This window comes from Meles meles, chromosome 6 (genome assembly GCF_922984935.1).
Source record: "Meles meles chromosome 6, mMelMel3.1 paternal haplotype, whole genome shotgun sequence".
NCBI lineage: Eukaryota > Metazoa > Chordata > Mammalia > Carnivora > Mustelidae > Meles > Meles meles.
The window spans coordinates 3387623-3402681 of record NC_060071.1 but is presented as its reverse complement, the minus strand read 5'-3'; the positions used below and the strand labels follow the sequence as shown (position 1 = coordinate 3402681).

The 15059-nt window shown below is 51.8% G+C and overlaps 1 protein-coding gene across 3 annotated transcripts in view; it reads left to right on the top strand.

Annotated features, from left to right (window-relative positions):
- The window catches only part of ADAMTSL3 (ADAMTS like 3), a 344936-nt gene extending 330486 nt beyond the window's left edge, over positions 1-14450 (top strand). For 2 of the 3 annotated variants that reach the window (XM_046010294.1, XM_046010292.1), the window contains 5 exons: positions 806-989; positions 3926-4130; positions 8689-8789; positions 13025-13239; positions 14202-14450. In XM_046010294.1, the coding sequence (XP_045866250.1) occupies positions 806-989; positions 3926-4130; positions 8689-8789; positions 13025-13239; positions 14202-14308 (812 nt within the window). In that variant the 3' untranslated portion in view covers positions 14309-14450. Of the gene's footprint in view, positions 1-805; positions 990-3925; positions 4131-8688; positions 8790-13024; positions 13257-14201 lie in introns of all 3 variants that reach the window. The other variant, XM_046010293.1, reaches the window with a different exon arrangement.
- Positions 14451-15059: the final 609 nt, after the last annotated feature.

Here is a 15059-nt window from a genome sequence, read left to right as displayed (position 1 = left end):
CTGGGAGGGAGTCTGTGGACACAGCTGGTAGCTATCAGTTACTTGTGATTGTGACAGGAAAATCTGGCACCTTCCGTGGCCACGTACAAATCTGTCATCATCGTATTGTACCTCATCTTTTTACCAAGTGTCAGAAAGGAAGGGAAAGGCTGTTTGGAATGAGGCTAAAATTAAAAAGCCATAATTACTGGAGGGAGTCCGCTTCAACTTTGCTGAAGGAAACTCCCATTTTTACCTTTCCAGATGTCTCCCTGACAAATTATTTCTGCAGTTCCAAGAGTGAACTGACGTTTAGATAAGAATTCATGGAAAAATAAGAATGGAATGAAATGCATTTTTAACCTGACTGCTTAATCCCAGGTCCCTGCAAAATGGTCTTTCATTTCTCTGCCTGGCCCGCATTTGAGAAATGGAACCGGTGAGAGTATCCTCCAGAGACGCCCTCCTCTTGGCTGTGCTCAGAGGAAGCCGAGGAACCAGCCCACTGCCCGGAGCACCTTCTCCCCATCTCTGGGACTTTTCTGGCGGGTCTAGCTGGCCTCCAATAGCGCCTCTCCCAGGCTGCGGTCCAGGGGCCCCGTGCTGGCCACAGTTCCCACCAGTGAGTACAGTAAGTCAGTGGAGGAAGCCTGGAACGTGAAGAAGGCCTGCCACCAGGTGACAGCGTACTTTCCGAGTGCTTCTCAAAGCCGCCGATGGGCAGTCTACCAGAAAACAGCTCCTGCTGGTCTGGGGCCGTGTCCTCTCCGGCCCTATCATCATTTCTCATTCAAGGCTGTCTTGACATCTCATTTCCTTTCCGCAGAGCCTTTTTGGGAGCTCAGTCACTGGACGCATTGTTCTGCCACCTGCGGCCACTTGGGAGCCCGAGTCCAGAGACCCCGGTGTGTGCTGGCCGACGGGCAGGAAGTCCGCGAGGCCCTTTGCGAACACCTCCCGAAGCCGCTGGCCGGGTTTCAGTCCTGTAACATCCGGGACTGCCCCTCGAGGTACGTGTGGTCAACTCTTCGTATCAGTACCAGGTTTTGGCTTGGGGTGGAAGGCATGGTGACTTGGATTTCCTAGTGCAGTCGCATCGATGGGCTGAGCACGTACCCTGCGCCAGGCATTCCGCTAAGGGCTCGTGTGGACCATGTTGCCGTCACCTTGGAGGCAGACACTGTTAGTTTCTCAGATTTCACAGATGGGAAAGCACCCCCGAGGCCCTCCAGGTACAAGGGCCAGAATTCAAATCGAGATGATCCGTGTTCAGAGCCTCTGCTCTTGACCGCTACCCAAATCTGCCTCCTGCGCTCACGGGGCTATGTGGTCCTTAGCAGAGCCGGTCCCATGGGTTTTCCTGGAGGGAGAGCCATGGGCCCGCATCCCTGGAGGTCCTGTTCCAAGTGCCGTTCCCTAGATTCCACCCTGGAGGTCAAAACCGTTCATAACCTTTGTAGGTAATAGCTAGAAATCAGTCCTTTTAAAATGTCCATAAATCAAACTCGTGATCTCTACCAAACCCAGCCCCCCCAGGCTTCCCGACCCAGTGACTGCCTCCCAGACCCCTGTGTCTGTCACATCCATCCGTCCTTGTCCCGTTCCCCCACACCCCCCAGAGCTCACGCCATCCATGTCCCTCACGTGGATGGCCCCGAATCCTCCTGGTTCTTGTCCCCCTCCCTGGAGTGCTCTTCCCACGCGTGACAGAATCATCTTTAAAACACAAATTTACCACGATGCCTCTTTGTTTAAAACCCTTCAGACACCTCTTGTGGTTCTTAAGACAAAGGCCCAAATCCCTAGCACTGGGAGTGTGTCTGTCTTACTCATTTTGTTCACCCTGATGTCTACACCAGTCACACCAGTGCTCAGTGAGTATTTGCTGCCTGAATACAGGAGTGAGAGAACAAGACCCTCCATGCTTGTGCCTTGAGCTGCCATCCTTTGTCTGCGAAAGCCTGGTTTTCTGATCTCCACTCCACACTGTCTTCTTGTCTCTGAGTTGTGCCTTTCTTCTGACTCAGAGTCTCCACACATGATGTTCCCTTTGCCTGGAACACTGTTCCCTCTCTTTGAGTTTAGTTATTTCTGTCCATTTCTTTCCAAGGAAACTGTCTCTTACCTTCCCTTCCAAGCTCAGCCAGGCCCCTGCGCTGTATGTGTTTCCTATTCTGTTATCACTCATGTCTATAGCTCTTACCACCATCTGTCCCCTGCAAGACTGTCCACCCCAGGAGGGTAAACCCACAGCTGTTTGCAGAACACTTTGTTCCCAGCACTTAGCACAATGTCTGTCCCCATTATGAGCCCTCCACGGATATGTGTGGAGTGAATGAAGGAATGATTGAATCACAGAGTCCCTAGAAGTAACTGACCAAATGGCACCAGAATCCCCAGTAAAAGAAAATAAATAAGTGAGATAAGATAAAATAAAACAAAATAGCAATAGCACTTACGGAGCACAACCGGAGATGGACACTTTGTTAGAGTTCACCACCCTCGCACAAGTGCCTACCCGGATCCTCTGAGCTGGGCCTGGGAAGGGAGCAGGAGGCAGGGTCCACTGGCAAACAAAGCAGATGCCTGGGAACGTGTTCTTGCAGGGCTGTGGCCGTCGGTGGCCGACGTGGCTCTCGGCACGCGCCGTGTTCTTGGGAGGAAGGTCTGGTGCTGAGTCCTCTCTCCCTCAGGAAGTATCGAACTGATGCTCCAGGAACTTGGGGGCAGCTGGTTGGTCCAATTCTTGATTCTTATAAAGTGGAAAGAAATGTATCAGCTGCCGTGCTTGTTACGTATTCTCTAGCCTGTGCACGTTCCTAGGATAAGCGGCTGTCCTCTTTCACACCTGCGAGAGACGCCTCAAGGCCTCGTAACCCGAGGGCTCTCACACGGAGGGCCCTTCCTCACTCTGTGCCGTGGACGCCTCTGGTCGTCTGGAGAAGCCTGGGGATCCCTTCTCAGGACGAGGGTTTTAAATCTATAAAGTAGAATATATTCGATCGCAAAGGAAACCCGAACACCGATATAGAGTGTTAGCGCGTCAGCAACGGGGATACAGTAGTAGACTTGCTGCTCTGACACGGCGGCGCACTCATCGTGAGGTGGTGGGTCCTGAGTCTACAGGACACGCCGAGGTACCTGCCGCGGTCGCAACGCCTTGTGAAAATATCTGCGGTTTCCCTTGGTAACGAAATCACAGGCGGTGCTTATCCTGCTGTACTTGGCGGTTGGCGTCTTTATGACGAAAGGGACACTACATTTCAGTTGTAGCTCAGTGACCATGACGAGGTAATTCTTTGCCCGGCCAGGTCTGTGGTCTCTTGGAGCTTCCTAGAGCCCAGCTTAGGTGGGACCCCGCAGAGCTTGAGCATCCGCAGTGACCCAGCACTCAGTCTCCCAACGGTGTCCCGCTCCCAGTGTCCTATGAAAGTGAGAACTTAGGGTCAGATGAACCTAGAATCCAACCCCAGCTCCGTTGGTTTACGGTTACGTGACCGTAACTGAGTCACTTACCCCTTTGGACATTGGTGTGTTCCCCACAAAGAATGGGAATCGGATGTAAATATCTCCCAGGGCAAATAGCACATATGTGCTTTAAAACTATTTTCTCCCCTTTGGTTTCAGTGAGTTGAAATCCACCTCTTTGGAATTTCCACCTCCTTTTCCCCTAGCTGTGCTGTCTGGGGCCAGGCGAGTTCCAGCTCCCGTACCCTTGCAGACTCCCGTGTTCCTTGTCTCTCCTTGTCTCTCCTGGTCCCTCTGTCACTCCCTTGAACAAAAGGGAAGTCTGAGCAGAGAGCCAGGAGTCATCTGAGCAGAGGTTCATTCCCCTAGAGACGCACAGCGGCCCCCAGACGGTCAGTGTTACGGTCGACGTTCAAGGCTCTCGCGGCAGGGGCTGACCTTCCAGTCCTCACTAAGCTGCTGTAGTTTTAATTCCCAGGTGGTTCACGAGCCCATGGTCAGCGTGCTCTGTGTCCTGCGGAGAAGGATTCCACAGCCGCCAGGTGACCTGCAAACGCACCAGAGCCAACGGGACCACGCAGCTGATGGCCCCGGGAGCGTGTGTTCCCAAGGAGAGGCCTCCGGGAAGAAGGCCGTGCTCCGGTCATCCTTGTGGCCAGTGGATCGTTGAACCAGGTGGCCAGGTACAGCTGACCAATGTAGTGCTGTGACAATAATGTAATCATCGCTTTGCTTCTCATACATTTTTTTTTTCTTAATTTGGGGGAAAACATCTGACTGCTCTCTAAAGCGAGTGTACGTGTGCGGCGTCAGGGATTAGATTTGGAAATCAGGGCGTCACTGTCTTCCAATATAAAGGAGAACCAAAGTTGGATTCTTTGAATAGAGTAGGTCAGGGACAGAAGTTCCAAGACTGGCCAGTCTGGGGAAGCTGGGGTGCAAGCAGCCTTCGAGAAAGGGAGCAGAGGAGTGGTGCGCGGAAGTCTCATGGCTCGTATCCCAAACAGCGCCTTGAACGTTTTAAATAGAAAAATACTTGGGGGAAAAACAATTTAAAGAAATGTCAAGGAACCTCATTCGTCTGCGAGGGCCGCCTTAACAAAATACCACAGACCGGGTGCCGGAGAGAGCTGAAGCTTATTTTCCCACAGTTCTGGAGGCTGGAAGTCCACGGTCAAGGTTCTGTCAGGGTTGGTTTGGTGAGACCTCAGTCTCCTGCTTCGAGACAGCTGTCTTCTCGGTGGGTCCTCACGTGGCCCCTTCTCTGTGCAGAGAGAGAGGGAGAGAGAGACTTCCTCTTCTTCTAAGGGCACAGTTCCTAGCGGACCCTATGGCTTCATTTCACCTTTAATACCACTGTGTAGACCGTCTCTCAATACAGTCACACTTGGGGCTTAGGGCTCCCACATACAGACGTTGAGGGGACACAGTTTGGTCCATAACACTCCACCTTCTACATCCCTCCCCCAAGTTCATGTCCTTCTTGTGCGCAAAGTACATTCTTCCCATCCCAATATCCTTAGACATCTTGGCCCCTTCTGTCCTCACTTCAAACCCGAAGTCTCACCAAATGTCACCTAAACTAGGAATGGGTAAGAAGCGAGCCGTCCTGGTGCAGAATTCCTCTCCCCCGTGAAGCCACAAAGGCAGACAAGTTACGTACTTACAAACTACAGTGATGCGGCAGGCAGAGGGTAGCTGTTCCCTTTCCAAACGAGAGAAATCAGAAAAGGAAACAGGGTCCCCGTCAAGTCCCAAGTCTAGCAGGGCTAATTCCATTCGATCCTGGCACTCCAGAATAATCTTTGGCTTGGTGCTCTGCCCTCCAGACCCCCCAGGGCCCTAGACCGCAGCCTCCCCCACGTGGCTCTTTGGAAGCACTAGGTAGGGACAGTGGGGGGGCCCCAGAAATCAAGGAAAACAGCCTCCCCACACCGCCCCCCCCCAGGCCTGTCACGGGAGCGGAAGCCCTGGTGAGCTCTGAGTTGGGGTCATTCTTTCCTCTTCCTGAAGGATAAAGCACGTTTGCCGCTGAGTGGCTTTATCCCATCCTGTAGAATCCACAGCTTCTAACGCCTTCCTTAACCGTCCCTTCATGGCCTCTCCTTGTACGATCCCATCTCTGTTCCTGGCTTCCGCGGGGCTGGCTCACCAACTCCTGGGGGAGTCTCCTTAGGGAGGGATTGTCTAGCTGCACCCTTAGCGTTCCTTCCAGAACGTACTTCCTCATTCTTCGAAACATGGATGGACTGGGCATTTTCCGGCTCCTTCAGTCACGATTCCTTCTTCGTTTAATGATTCCTTCGTTTATCTGTCCACTCACATTCTGCTCCAAGCACTAAGGGGAAGCCGAGTGCCACCCTGAGCTCTTGGTGTAGAAGTCTCCCTAGCGCAACATCCGATTTCATTACTCGCAAGTTCTGTCATCCACAAAACACTAGAACGCAATTCGGCCAAGTTTTTGCCATTTTATTTTTTTAAGCTTTATTAATTTATTAGAGAGAGAGAGTGTGGTGAATGGGGGGTGGGCAGAGGGAGAAAAGACTCTCAGGCAGACTCCCCCGTGAGCACGGAGCCCAACCCTGAGATACGGTCTGAGCCAAAACCAAAAGTCAGACACTTAACCGGCTGAGCCACCCAAGTGCCCCAAGTTTTGGCCATTTGAGAATGACGATTGCCTTTCCTCCAGTTTCCAGAAGCATGTTCCTGACTTCCACCTGAAACCTCATCAGAGTCCTCTTAAATGTCCCTATTTCTAACAATGTGCCCTTCAAGGCAGTCTGGCTTCTTCTGGCACGTACCTCAGAACTTTCCCAGCCTCTACCCATCGCCCGGTTCCAGAACCACTCCCACAGGTGTAGACACAGGTGTAGATGGGGACCCAGATCGATATGCCCACGTTAGCCAGGGCCCTCCAGGGAAACAGAACCAACAGAGTGTTTGTGTGTGTGCACGCGTGTGTGTGTGCGCATGTGTGTGCATGCATGAGTTAATGAGTTAATGTGGTTCTGGAGGTTGACAAGTCCCAAGAGCTGCAGGGTGAGTCGGGAAGCTGGAAGACCCAGGATTACTGATAGTGTTGTTCTAGCCCAGAAGCCAGTGGACTACAGACCCAGGAAGAGCCAGCATTTGAGTTCGAGTCCAAAAGTAGGAAAAAGCCAACAGCCCAGTTCAAAGACAGTCAGGAGGAATTCCCTCTTACTTGGAGGTTGGGGGGTCAGGGGTTTTGTGGTCCTGGTCATCCATCAACTGATTGGGTGAGGCCCACCCACACTGGAGAAAACCATCTGCTTTCCTTTGAGTACTGATTTAGAGGTTATTCTCCTCCAGAAACATCCTCCCAGAAGCACCTGGAATACCATTTGGCCAAATACCTGGGCACACCATGGCCCAGCCAAGCTGACACATAAAATTAACCAAAACAAAACCCCGTAAAGAAAAGTAGAACACATTGTTGGAACACATAACGGAGAAGTAGGACAGTGGTATTCTCCATACTGTAAAGACATCTACATCTGCTCCCTTAAATGAACTGAAACACATAATATAATTCCAACAAAGACTGCAGTAGAATTCTTTTTTGGAACTTAAGGGAATTCTGACATTCATATGGGAAAACAAATGAGCACAGGAAATTTTTAGGAAAAACAACTTATCGGACAGGTGGACAGACCTTCTTTAGCTGATGTTATCTGATGTAAGTAAAATAATGCAGCGTTCGTGTAGGAGTGAGCCCGAGTCATGCAGTGGAATGAGAGGACAGACCCATGTTAAGTGGCCTTAAAGTTCCAAGGTAATTAATCATAGCAGAAGAATGGTTTAAGAAAAAACTTAAACTGTAAGAGGTTCTTTTAGGAAATGAGAGAAGATCTAAATGAACAGAAAGTCATCCCATATTTATGGATGAGAACACTTAATGTTAAGCTGCCCATGCTTTCCAATTGATCTGCAGATTCAAGACAACCCCCATAAAAATCCTGGCTTCTCTGCAAAAATTGACAAGCTGATCCTAAAATTCATATGGAGAGGGTGCCTAGGTGGCTCAGTGGGTTAAGCCTCTGCCTCCAGCTCAGGTCATGATCCCAGGATCCTGGGATCCAGCCCCACATCGGGCTCTCTGCTCAACAGGGAGCCTGCTTCCCCCTCTTTCTCTGCCTGCCTCTCTGTCTACTTGTGATTTCTCTCCATTTGTCAAATGAATAAATAAAGTCCTAAAATTCACATGGAAATATAAAGGACCCAGAATAGCCAGATCAATCTGGAACAAGAACAAGGTTGGTGGGCTCAAACTCGTTGGTTTCAAAACTTACTACAGAGCCATAGCAATCGAGACAGCGCAGTAAAGATAGAGGATAAACATACAGATGGCCGGAATAGAATTCATGGTCCAGAGAGAAATTTCTAGATCTGTGACAGTTGGTTTCCTACAAGGGGGACAAGACCATTCAATGGAGAAAGATTAATCTCTGTGACAAATATTGCCAGACACCTGGGTATCCACACACACAGAAAACTGAAGTTGGACCCCTGGCTTCTGCCGTATGCAAAAAAGTTAACTCAAAGTGGATCAAAGACCTAAATTTAAGAGCTAACCCTATAAAGCTCTTGGAAGAAATGTAGACATAAATCAGCATGCCTTGGGTTAGGAAATGGCTTTTTAGAGATGACACCAAAAACGCAAGCTACAACAACAAAAACAGATAACACTGGGCGATGTGAAAATTGAAAACTTTTGTGGTACAGAGGACATGACCAGGAAGGTGAATGGAAATAGAACCAGAGTGATGGAAGGGCCTTTTCAAGCATAAAACAGAGTATAAGGAAAATTAATATGTATTATGACTACGTGAAAATTAAGAACCACATCAGAAGAGATTTTTTTTTTCCGTAATTGAACTTATCTTAACCCAGAAGCCTCCACTTTTGCTCAGAGCAGGAAAATCCAAATTTGGCAGTTGCTTATGGTTTTAAGCAGTGTCATTATTGGGCCTAAGCCCTGTCAATTACAGACTGGCCCCCTCCTTTTCCCGTCTCCCCAGCGGTGGTCTAAGTTTCCGGGACGGGCGGGGGATGGTGTAGAGGAGGAGGGAGATGCTGAGGGAAGGCTGTCTGGCCCCAGAGCCGAGCTCCCATCCTCCCTGACTTCCCCTGGGGACCCCCGGCCCCGTCTCAGCGCATGGTCTTGGCACCACAGCACGCTGGGCTCACAGCGGTGTCTTCTGCTTTGTGCTTGTGTTCCAGTGTCCTGCACGCTGCCTGGGTCACACGGGGAGGCCGCAGCAGCAACACGAAGTCTGTCAACAGCACAACCGCTCTGACCCCCGCTGTGATGACAGAAGGAGGTACTGACCTGCCCCGGGGCCACGGGAACCCTCTCCTGCCTCAGTCTGTGGCTGTGACTTCCTGACGATGGAATGACCCTCCCGTCCTCTACCGCTCATGACCGTCAGTCCTAGCATGACTCTCGCGTACAGTGCCGTCCCCGGCAGCCTGCGTTAGGCTCGAAGAGTCACTAGTATCCGCTATTCTAATCACACGTGATGTAGACGGGAAACAGATTTAGACAGGGACACCCCCAAAGAGGAAAAAAAAAAAAAAAGAAGAGTAGCATCGAGGACAGGCATTTTTCCCCCTGTAGCCCAAGTTGGTCAAGCCTCATGATATTTCACTGAAGTTGACAGCTTAAATCTTCCCAGTGTTTGCGGCGGACCGTGTGTTCCTCTGCCTGGAAGCTCCGGGCGAGGACGCGGGCACCGTGGTGCAGCCGAATGAAACCAGCTTTTACCTTGCGAAGGGGCTTAAACACAAAACGAGTTTGCTTTTCTCTTGCGTAGGAGTCAAAGCTGGTGCTCAGTTTGGGGAAGAGGGGCGCTGTTCCGTGAGGTCACCCCGAGACCTGGGCTCCTCCTGCCTGGTGATTCCATCGTCCCGGAGGAGCGCGCCCCAGCCAGTGCGAAATGGACAGAGAGCCAGGAAGCCCGCTAAGGAGGGAATGGGGGATTCTTCCGCTCTCTTCCTGGATGACCCAGGCCACCCAGGGTCCTAATCTACACACTGGGGTATTACCGTCCACGCAAAACCATGGTTGGGAGGTTTCGAGTAGTTGACTAAGTCTGAAACATCTATGCACCCTGGGTCATAGAGGATGCTCAGAACATGGCTCCCTCTGCCTCCGCCCCACCCTGAGTGTCGCCGGAGAAAAGGAGATGACCTTGACAGGTGGCTCAGTGTCCATTCTGAGCCTTCAGTAAGGTTTGGCAATGCAGAGTCCACTGCATTTCCTGTTCCCCACAACACAACCCCAGCCAGACCTGTTTTCCTCAAGTGGAAAATGTTCGGAACAGCTGCCCTCCCTCTCAACAGACAACCTAGCTTTGTCTTTTGCTGAGTGGACGGAGACCACACACAGACCAACATGGATCACCCCAGATGTCTCGTTTGGCATTCTTAAAGACGGACGGATGACACAAACGTGTACACGCACTGAGCTTTCTTTTTTAATGCACCCGATGTACTTTTCCGAAACTTGCTTTTTCTCCTTATCGGTACATTATAGACTTTCCCCGATCTTAGTCCGCAAGATTCCCTTTGCTCTTTTCCATTGTTGCATTTAACATTATTATCTCATTCCATTGCTGATGGACATTTGTGTGTTTCAGGTTTGGGGTTTTTGTTTTTGCTATTCCAAACAAATGCTGTAGTAAACATCCTAGAACATATATCTTTATCCACTAACAGCTATGTTTTTGGTACAGCCTGGGATTGAGTTGACAGGCATGTTCACTCTGATACTGCTAAGTTACCGTCAGAAGGTCTCTACCAAGAGTGCATGAGGGTTCCCCCTTTTCTTGAACATTATGTGGGTTTTCAGTCTTTAAAAATTTTGCCAATCTGATGGGTGAAAAATTACATCCTATTGTAATTTGTATTTTTCTGATTCCTTTTTTTCTTTTTTAGAGCGAGTGAGAGAGAGACAGAGAGCACATGTACGTGCCCACAAGCAGAGGGGAAGGGCAGAGATGGAGGGAGAGAGAGAATACTAAGCTCCCCACGGGCTCGATCTCACAATCTTGAGATCATGATCTGAGCCCAAGTCAAGAGTCAGGTGCTCATCCGACAGAGCCACCCAGACGCCCTCTGATAACTTTTTATATACATTTTGGTTCCTTGTATTATGTTCCCGAACCCATCTCTGCCATGATGACCCATAGCTGAGCCACCCACGGGTCCCCCTCCGCCTGTTGGTCCTTTCCTGCCCAGTCCCCACCCTGCAGCCTGAGTGGTCCTTTCCAAAGGCAAATCTGATCGCACCACCACGGCACCCCACCTCGTCAACAGATTAAAGCCACTTTAGAGATCTCGCTGGTCCTTAGGGAGAAGGGTGACCAGAGTCTGCAATGTGGCCTAGAAAATGCCGCATGGTCAACTCCTCCTGCCCTTTATTTATTTATTTATTTATTTACTGAAGATTGATTTATTTTTAGAGAGCAAGATAGGAGAGAGAGAGTGGAAAACATGGGGGAGGGGCAGAGGGAGAGAGAAAGAATCTCGGGCAGATTCCTGGTTGAGCAGGGGGCTGGATGTAGGGCTCGATCCCACCACCCCAAGCTGAACTGGAGACATGGGAGGGTGCGAAAGAGCGCGCCCGTGGTGGCATCCGGCTGGTGGTGAAGGGCTGTGTGACAGGGGAGGAGCTCGACTGAACAGGGTCGAGACACTGGGGAACCCTAGTGGCAACCACGGGGTGACTCTGTGATTTCCTGCCGCACGGGAGAGCAGCTGAGCCGCCCGTGCACACGTGTGCGTCAACCAGTGCCCAGACTGCGTCCCCCGCGCTGGGGCAGCCCCGTCCCCTGCCCTGTCCCTGGCCCCGAGCACGTGGGCTGCTGTGGGCTGCACACACCTGTCCTTCACATGACCTCAGTGACCAGCCCCTGGCGCTGCGGCTGCCGCGTGGCTCTGGGGCTCCCTGTGTCCGCTCACCTGTTGTAAGCCCTGGGGCTCCTTCTGCCTCCCCGCCGGCCCTGCCTTCCGTCAGGCGGAGGTGGTGTGAGTTAGGGTTCTTGGGGCTGGAAACAGCAAAAGTCGACTCGGAATGACTTATGCGGAAAAAAATGGGCGATTTCTTATTAAGACGGGACCAGCCAACACTTGTGCACAATTTGGTATCCTTTTAAAATACGTTGTTTGGTGTATTCTGTGAATATTCACCTTTTTTCGGTATAAAGAACTCATCTCTGCATGGGGGGTTGTGTAGGACCAGGAGTACTGGGTCTATGCCCGGTTGTCCGAAGCAACTACCCTTTTGCCTCCTAGGATTCGTACCCACTGGGGGGAAAAGCCCTGTAATGAATAGGATACCCTCCTGTCTTCCCTCCTAAAACCCTAGTGTGGGGTGGCCCTGTTGTTCAAGCAAACCTTTTGATGGAGTCTCCCCCTACTGGCCACCCAGAGTACTGCTTCCAACTCTTTGTAACACTCGGGCCAGGAGCCGGTCAGGTCATCACAATTTCTCCATCTTGCTCCATTTCCAGGGGCGATCCTACACTTTTAGATCCCATGTGCTGGTAAGGAGCCTCTTACAGGAATACGAAAATGCCCCAGGAATTCCGAGGGCGGATGCCGTCAGACCCCGGGAAGCACTGAGACCACGAAATGAGAAGTCGTTGGGTTTTTTCTCTTCTAGCCTTTGCAGCTCTCGGTGTTTTGCATCCTTCTTTGTTATTTTCCTGAATTTTCTTTTTCTGGTTCTCTGGCCCACGTGGCAGAATATGGCCTTCGTGATCTCTAGACGTCATGATTACAGGTCTTATTCCAGCACCTTCCACATTCCCGGAACGAAGACTGTCATTGAGGCAGCTCGGTGAAGCTGAGGTTCTCTCCCGGTCGCCTGGGTGGGAGACGGTTCCTTGTAGGGGCACGATACTGCCCAGGACCCCTGCCACAGGGAACAAGATCATGTACCCCAAAGTGTGTCCACCAAGCTGGCTGTCTCTTCTAGGCTAGATAACTTCCAGAGTCGAGGGCGCCCGTTCTCCGTCCTGTTTAAACAGCCAGTGTAAGGAACCAGAGACAGATCCCTGTCCCCAGACGGTCCATCAAATCTGACTACAAGTCACGGTGTGGCCAACTCTGAGTGCGCCGTCCCTGAGCAGACCAGCTCGCTCCCACACTCGTGACACTCATACCAAAGCTCCCCCACGCGCTTTGATAAGCACAACCGTCTGTGTGTCGTTAGCACATCTGAAGTGGCTGATTGTGAGCCGCTCCTCCCTTCCTTGCCGGAGCTGACCTGCTCCAGCTTCTCACGACAGCCTGTCCTTTGAGACGCATGTCCTGACTCGGTGTGGAAAACGAATGGACACATGTGCTTGGCTTGCCTGTCCTGGTCACGCTCGCGCCACCCAGCACGCACCCTGCAAATCACGCACCTGACAAATAGGGTCCTAATCCCGAAACCTTCGTGGATCGGAGATCGAGTTCACAGAAAGGCTTGTCCCGGCGCGAGTGACTCCCCACCTCTCCCGTTTCCACTTTCTGTTTCTTTCCCTTGTCTTTTCCCTTCTTTCTCTTTCAGACCCACGTTGAGGAGGAACTGCTCTTCGGGGGCTTGCGACGTGTGTTGGCGCCCGGGCCCCTGGAGGCCCTGCACGGCGGCCTGCGGCCGGGGCTTCCAGTCCCGGAAGGTCGAGTGCGTCCACTCCCGGAGCTGCAGACCCGTGGCGGAGAGACACTGTGTGCAGAGGAAGAAACCGGCTTCCTGGCGGCACTGTCTGGGGCCTTCCTGTGAGAGTACGTACCCCTCTCAGGTACCACCGCCGGCCAGCAGCCTAGTCCCAGCCAGACCTGAGGGTGGGGATGCAGGGGGCAGCCTTGTTGGTGTCCCCGCTGACCGGCCATGCGGGATGCAGGTGGCATCCTGGACGTTAGGAGACGAGCGCCTTTGCTGTGGGTGTGACTCAGCATTCCTTCGCGAACAGTAGAATCCCTGAGAGTCGGCGGCATTGGCTATGATGCATTTGTCCCCACGTCTCACCGCCTCACCACACTCCCCTTCTGCCCGGAGGGAGGTCTCCTCAGCGGGGACGGGGTTCTTGGCATAGATGTTTATATTATTATATTATATTATATTACATTGTGTTATTTTAATATTATGTATGTTCATAGACACACATAGTTTTGTATTATGTATATTATCATTGTTACATCATTTTTATAAAACTTCATCATAAATAGATTTCGCTAGGGAGCAGGTCCATCCCATTTATCCGTTTTCCAAGGGTCCACGCCCCTGCTGTTCGCAGCACTGAGAGGAGGAGCGTGGGCCAGAAGGGCTGGGAGGCCCTGGAGAGAAGGGTGAGGCCATGTGGCCTGGATGACAAGTGGCTCCGCTTCTGGCTCTCTCATGGGACCGTGCCTCTAACCCAAGCGTTGCTTTCCAGTTTTTTTACCTGAGTCCGGCTGAGGTACAGGCTTGCACCGGTTTCAGGTGTAGGACGGGGTGACTGAACAGCTCCGTCCGTGCTGCTGGGCTCCCCACAAATTAGCTGCCGCCTGTCCCCGCCTGGCGCTGTCCCAGTGCCCGTGACTCTAGTCCCCGGGCCGCAAACCCGAGCCCAGGTTTCTCCACCCGCTCCGCGATCGCAGTGCTAGGCTTATCAGAAACTCAAAGGGTTTTATTTTTTCAGTTTCTGTAACTCCTTCTCTGCTGAGCTGGGTGTTCAGTGGATATCTCTGTTTTCCCTTTCTTGCAGGAGACTGCTCAGACACGACGCACTACTGCGCGTTCGTGAAGCATCTCGGGTTGTGTTCGCTCGACCTCTACGAGCAGAGGTGCTGTCAGTCGTGTCAAGAAGGGTAAACGTGTGGCGGGGTCGGAATGCTGCTGGGAAGACAGGCCCCGAACGGAAAAGCTCGTTCCCCCCACGCAGCTGGTTCAGAAGCACGTTATTTCTTTCAAAACTCTGGATTCTGCATTCAGGGGTCGATGCGAATGCGCCGCTGGCGGGATGTCCTATATTGTTTTCCCGGTGGCCGGTTTTTGATCCCAGCTCTTTGAGATGATCTGTTCCAGGACGATCAAACACACCGTGGCAGGTGTGCCCTTGCACTTGGGACCCTCCCCGTGCCCTCCTAGGTGGGAAACTGCCCAGGTCCCCAGTGCGATGTCACAGGCTGCTTTTTCCTGTACGTGTAGACTCGAGGAGGGTAGGACGTCCTGAAGACGTGACAGGCACGCGGCCACTGATGACCTCTTCTCCCAAGTTTTAGGGTTTCAGCCTGTTTATAAGGCATCTACACTTCGGAAGCCCCCGGCCAGTAGTTGTGGAGATGGCGTGAATGGTGCTGGTGGCATTTTCATGGGTCCTTAAGTCTAGGCTGTGAAGAAGAGGCGGTCCCTGCGGCCAGGCTCATGGCACTGACTGTTCCAAGGACCCTGGGGGTGGGTGGTGGCATCTTGTCCTTACTCTTACAGAACCTGGGGACAAAAGCCCAGAGTAGACGTTGCCACCAATTTCACAACGATGGAGATTTATCTGCGACCCGATGAGGCATCTCAGAAATCGAAGGAGAGGGCAAGTTCACCTTTTCTACTGATTTTGAAATGTATT